The sequence below is a fragment of the Pteropus vampyrus genome, unplaced genomic scaffold (genome assembly GCF_000151845.1).
Source record: "Pteropus vampyrus isolate Shadow unplaced genomic scaffold, Pvam_2.0 Scaffold154, whole genome shotgun sequence".
NCBI classification, from domain to species: Eukaryota; Metazoa; Chordata; class Mammalia; order Chiroptera; family Pteropodidae; genus Pteropus; species Pteropus vampyrus.
The window spans coordinates 1,555,258-1,561,243 of record NW_011888935.1 but is presented as its reverse complement, the minus strand read 5'-3'; the positions used below and the strand labels follow the sequence as shown (position 1 = coordinate 1,561,243).

Here is a 5,986-nt window from a genome sequence, read left to right as displayed (position 1 = left end):
CGTTACCTCGTTTGCTGTTTATTTGCATAGTCTTGTGTGCTCTACTTAAAACCATCGAGCTCACGGAAAGGTTAAACTTGAGATTAGTTCTCTGGGGCTATTTCTGTGGGAATGGATTCCCTCACCTGTGTCATGGTCAATGACGGCTATGTAGAATGAACCCAGCTGTGACAGGTTAGTAAGTCCAGGTTTCAAGACAACACAAAGGGATTGAGTCAGGCGAGAACCAGAAGATTTGGGGCTAAGATGATGACTTTTGCTTGTTGGGGAAGAAGAGAGGAAGGAGGACACGGAAATGCCTGGTTCAGTTGTGGCTGAGAAGCTATGTCGGGAAGCCCTGCTCAGTGTCAAATCTGTATTGGTCTTCGTATTTTTAATATGTGCAACAGGTGGCTTGCAGGGAATGGTCACTCAGCGATAGAGGACCTGATCTCCTCAGTTGACTGGTCCTCTTTCACTGTTCTTGAGACTTCTCTGGGATATTCTAATTCAAAGGAAGCTTTTACTTTGAAAGCTTCAAAAGTCATTTTACTCTATAGATTATATGTGGAGGGAAAGGCTTATTTACACTTATGTGCACTGTTCAACTTGTTCTTGCTGGTAGAATTTATGTGCATGGGAGAAAGATAATTTCTAGCAGTGGGGTTTGTATGAGAATTTTTTATTATTATTCGTTCTCATTCAACGTATAGATGCTAAGCACTCAGTAGATGCCATGGGTACATGAGCGAACTGCCTGTGTCAGAGCTTGTGCAAAGTTTTGGTTCCCAAGAGATCAGAGCCCCCTGCTTAGGGCCCTGGGTCGAACCACAGACACAGGGCGTGCTGGTGGCCTTGTTCTTGTCATGGCTGAAGCCCTCCGGGGAATAGTTCTTTGAAGAGCTTCCTTGGCTGAGGCTTTCTTGATTGAATCTCTAAGAATAGCTGCACAAGCCAAGGCCTCCTGTTGAGTAATGTAGCCTAGGGGAAAGAAATGAGAGAAACTTCAAGGTCTACAATTTTACAGAACAAATAAGCAAACAACACTGCAAATATTCACAAAATTTTTTCTACTTTGCAGGGTAGAGAAAACTGTGTTTAGCACAGCCAGATTGTATGATCTTTGAGGGCAGGAAGTATATTTTTCTACTTTTGCATTTCCTCATCCAATAAATTAATTAACGCATAGTCATTGGTTATCATGGCAGATGATTTGGAGAAGAGCGTGAGCCAATGCTTATCTTCCGTATTAAGACTTTCTTCAAACCAGAAACAGATACACTCAATCTTTCTCTGTTTTTAAAGTACGGTCTGCAGACCCCTTCGGAATCTGCTAGCTGAGACCACATTTAATGCTTTTTAAAAATGCAGATTTCTGACTCTACTCCAAAGACCTTTCAAATCAGAAACTCAGAGATTTAGGCCTGAAAAACTACATTTTCATAACATACATAGGTGGCTTTCATGTGCACTAAACTTTGAACATTCTGCTCCTTGTTTTTTTGGCTTCTAAGCAATTTTACTCTGCAGACAAAGCTACTAGATGATGCTTCTGCAATACTTCAGACAATCACGGGGACCCACTGAGTCACAGCTCCGCCATTTACTAGTTACATGACCCTGGTCGTGTTATTTAACTTTTCCATGCCTCAGTTTTCTCATCTGTAAAATGTGGGCTGTAAAGGCACCGGCCATGTAGATGTGTCTGAGTTTCAAAAAAGACAATACTTGCAAAGTGCTTAGAGCAGTAGCTGGCACATAGGAAACCCCAATATGAGATAATACAAGATAACTACTGTTCATTGCTTTTGTTATTAAAGCACTTGCAAAAACCATGGTTTCCTTTTGTGCAAATACAGAAACAACCGTGTAAGGTAGATGTGCTAGTGCCACGCGAGTGGTTTATAAAAAAAAATAATAATAGAGCTCTGTGGGCATGGGGGGGGGAGGGCTGAAGATGAAAATATTTCCAATAAGAGAAGGGATTTAATGACAATTACATCTTTCTGTATGTTATGATCTATGAAACTCTCTCAGAACCATTATTTCATTTGTCCTTGGTGAAATCCCATGAGGCTGGTGGAAGAGACCAGGCAGCAGAGCGAGCATGGGGGTGAAATGCACTATCTGTGCTGGAGACGGTCCCGTGGACACTTCCATCCGTGTGATCTTGCTCAAGTCACATAACCTGCCTGAGCTGCAGTTTCTCACAATGGTAGAGCAGGGAGGAAATGAGAGGGTGCATGTCGATCTCCAAGCACTGGAGAGCGGTGGATGCTCAGTGATATCGGTATTCTTGCTATGAGTAAACGCAGCTCTGAGGCTGCACAGCCCGCGGGGCTCTGAGCTGGGCTCTGAGCCTGGACCACCTGCCTCAGGCCACGGTCAGTTCTGCCGGATCGAGTTCCTGTACCTCGCAGAGTTCTTAACGCTTTATAACAATCCATCCTTGGATTTTTTTTAACCCCACTTAATTTATCCTTAAAACTTTGCTTTCGGTTATCAGAGATAATCATTTTTAAACATGGCCAGCCAACCACATGGATCAAATAGCGTGCTGGCAGAAGCCATGCCACTGGAATTATTGGTCAGGAAACCCGACATCCAGCTGCGGTGCTGGGTCCGGGTCAGGCTGTCCCACTCACCAAGCAGCCACTGCTGCTGGACGCTGTGGATGAAGCGGGTCCCCAAGGCCTCCCACTGCTGTCTGGAGCTGTAGGCCTGCACGGCGCTGTAGAGGTAGCGCTGCTGCCCCGGGGTGAGGCCCTGGCAGAGAGCAGGTGATTCCGGTCAGGCGGCCGCGGCTCTAGGAGTCAGTGTGGTGCATTCAAAGCTGACTGCCCAGGAAGTGTTGGGCAGCAAATCAGATATGAGCAACAAGGGGGAACAGAAGAATGGGGGCCCAGCCCAGAGAACACCTCAAGTGGTAGTAGAATTTGGGGTACGCACATGCACACTAGGCAAAGTTACTGCCTGGTGTCAATCAGGTGTCAGTCAGAATGACCTCACCTGCAGTCACCTAGGAATGCCTGTGGTACCACCCATCATGGCCAAATATAAGGCAGACATTCCCGCTTCTAGGCTTTTTTTGCCCTTTGGGGCTCTCTCCGCTTTTTGCCCTTTGGGGCTCCCCTTCCTTTTTGGTGGCCTTTTGTGGCCTTTTAGCTCTTTGTAGTCATTTTGGCCCCTTTGTGCTGATTATAGCCCTGGAACCATGTGCCTCCTTGGGTCATACTTTGTCTTTCTAAAACTTACTTGTAATAAAACTATTAAATCTCACTGACCTGTGATTCTTTGCCGCATCAATGAAGAAGAACCGAGGAAAAATGCTAACTGCACATCTGCACCGTCTATGCCTCGCCCTCCCCCAGCCGCTGGGGCGACATTGAACTCTGATCGGCCCCAACCGTGACAGAAATAAGACGCTTCTCTCTCTCTCTCTCTCTCTCTCTCGTTCTCACTACATATATAAAACAATTGGAAAAAACAGTTGGGTAGTTTCCTCGTTTAATTGGCTTAAACAATCTTCCACTGGCCTGTGCGAAGGCGAAATAGGTAAGTAAAAGATTCTAGGTCAGTAGGTCAAATTATCGGGCTGAGGGAGATGCAGCGTGTTTTAGCTGTTACCGATCTATTATCACCCTTGCTGAGGAAGGTAGGCTGTGAGAATCTACACAGGGACTGAAGTATGCCAGGCCTCTGGATGGTAAAAGAGAACTTTCCCCTGAGAGCTGTCAGGAAGCGGGGGAGATAGGGAGGTAGATGGACGGGCACCGTGATAAGGTTTCAATATCATTAGCAATAAGGTGCTATGGACACAGAAGAAAAACTCCTTCCGCCTATAGCAGTCAAGGAAGGTTTCTAAATGAAATGATCAACACGTCTGAGTCTTCAGCATGGGAAGGAAGTCCTTAAAAGGACTAGTCCTGGTCCTCAAAAGGCCTTAGCATCCTCTGGTGACTTGTCAGAAATACAGATTTTCAGGCCCCACCTCAGAGCTCTAGAATCAGAAACTGTGGGCCTGGGGTCCATAAGCCCTCCAGGCAATTCTGATAGGTACACCCTAAAATTTGAGAACCACTGCACTGGCAGAAAAAGAAGGGCTAATTAGAGGAAGAAAGCAATATGAATTTTCTCACGTGGCACAAAATATTTGGATATATTTGGAAGCAGACTTTTCTTTCTTTCAACCAGGACATGGAGCCTGAGCTGTAGAGTCAGGCGGGAGAGATCATGGAAACCTTTTATGACGTGTTAAGAATTTAGGGGTTACCTTTTACATGAGGAGCCATTTAAGGCAGTGGTTCTCAACAAGAGTGACTTGGACCCTTAGGAGACGTTTGGCAATGTCTGGAGAAGTGTTTGGTTGTCACAAATGGCGGGATGGAGAAGGGACGCGACTGGTGTTCAGTGTAGAGGCCGGGGGGGCTGCTGACCAGCCTGCAGTGCGTGAGACAGCCTCCAGTCCTCGCGACAAACAATTACCCAACCCCAAATGTCACAGCGGATCTGCATTTCAGAAAGATTACTGTGGCCCTGCTGTGGTGAACAGGCTTAAAGACAGGCAGGCTCTTAGTAGTAGGTCGACCATTTAAAAGCCTACCATTTAGAGCTAGGGACGAACAGGAAGGGCTGGACTTCAATTACCACTGAATACCTAATAGAGCTTAAGGGCTCATTATATGCAGACGGGGAAACTGAGACAGTAGCATCAACATTCTAGAAAAGTCAAGATAAAATAAGTTTACCCCAGGCCAAAAAATTCAAAACAATGACAGAATTAAAAAAAAAAAACAAAAAACGATCACCATTGTCATAGAAACTAAACTTAAGGTAATTATTTATAAAAGTTAAGTGACTTTCGTTTGTTAGAAATGTTGGGTGGACTTGAAATACATGAGTCAGATTTTTTTTGCAATCTAGAGACCTTAAACAATATCGAAAATATATCCAGAGTGAAAGTGGCGAAGTCAAGTACTTCACAATTCAGGACATCGTTTCAGCTTCACAGTTTCTGATTTAGATATTTTGAAAGGTAATATATTTGAAGAAAAAACGGATCCCTAATTAAGCCTTTTCAAATGATTGAGAACAATGTAATATAAAAATTACAAGCCAATTTCAGGAGCGAATCTCCAAAATGCAATGGGAGTTTCTATGATGTAAAAGAAATTCTTAAAAGTTATGTTTTTTTTTAATAAGAAGAAAAAGCCTACTTCTTTTCCTTGGTAGAACTCTCAACTTCCTAAATCAGAAGGAACAGTCACGTTTCTAATCGTTTTCTCCCGTTGCTTATTCCTCCTTGAGGGAATGATGGAAGAGAACTGAAATTTTTACAAAGAGAATGCCTTTTGCTCATTCTAACTGAAAGGAGCTAATGGAGCTTTCTAGAAAAGAGCCCCAGTGTGGTTAATCCGTGAGTTTCCCAACTCCAGTGATGGGTTAGCAGTGAAGAGGTGACCATCTCCTGGAGCCCCTGAAACGGATGGGTGTCGGAGCCGGTTGTCCAAGCTCATTTACTCTCTCACCCACGCTGTCAACACGTACCCCACCCACACCGGCCCGGGATTCTCCCCAATGCCGGGAAAGCAAAGTCCTCAGGCCCGAAGGAGAGACACGCAAGGCCTCTTCACCCCGGAGGAAGATGCTGTACCTTCAGCAATGCCGTGTCCGCGGCGGAGGCAGGGACGCAAACGCATGGAATCTGTGGAACGTTCTGGAGCTTTCGCTGTCTTTTCCTTTTCTCTCCCATTCTTTATCCTGTACCTCCGCGGAACAACAAAGCATAGCCTAAGATTTCACTTGGTCGACCCATAATCAGGGGTGTAAATGAGCAAGTAAATAAGTAAATAGACCAGTGTTATTTATTTCCAGGGATAAGACCTTTTCTCGCACGTTGCCCAGTAATCGGACCGCACCAGACTGCTGAGTTCTGCACCTTTCTTCTCTGTTCTCATCCCTTTTTTATGCGAGAAATAATTCAGAGCCCTTTGTCTTTCTCATCACT

The 5,986-nt window shown here is 44.9% G+C and overlaps 1 protein-coding gene across 1 annotated transcript; it reads right to left on the bottom strand.

The window, feature by feature from the left end:
- Positions 1-741: 741 nt before the first annotated feature.
- Positions 742-5,731, bottom strand: FAM216B (family with sequence similarity 216 member B). The gene is given in 4 exon segments (XM_011369754.2): positions 742-771; positions 773-960; positions 2,625-2,745; positions 5,633-5,731. Coding segments are annotated over 4 exon segments (438 nt in total).
- Between the last annotated feature and the right edge of the window lie 255 nt (positions 5,732-5,986).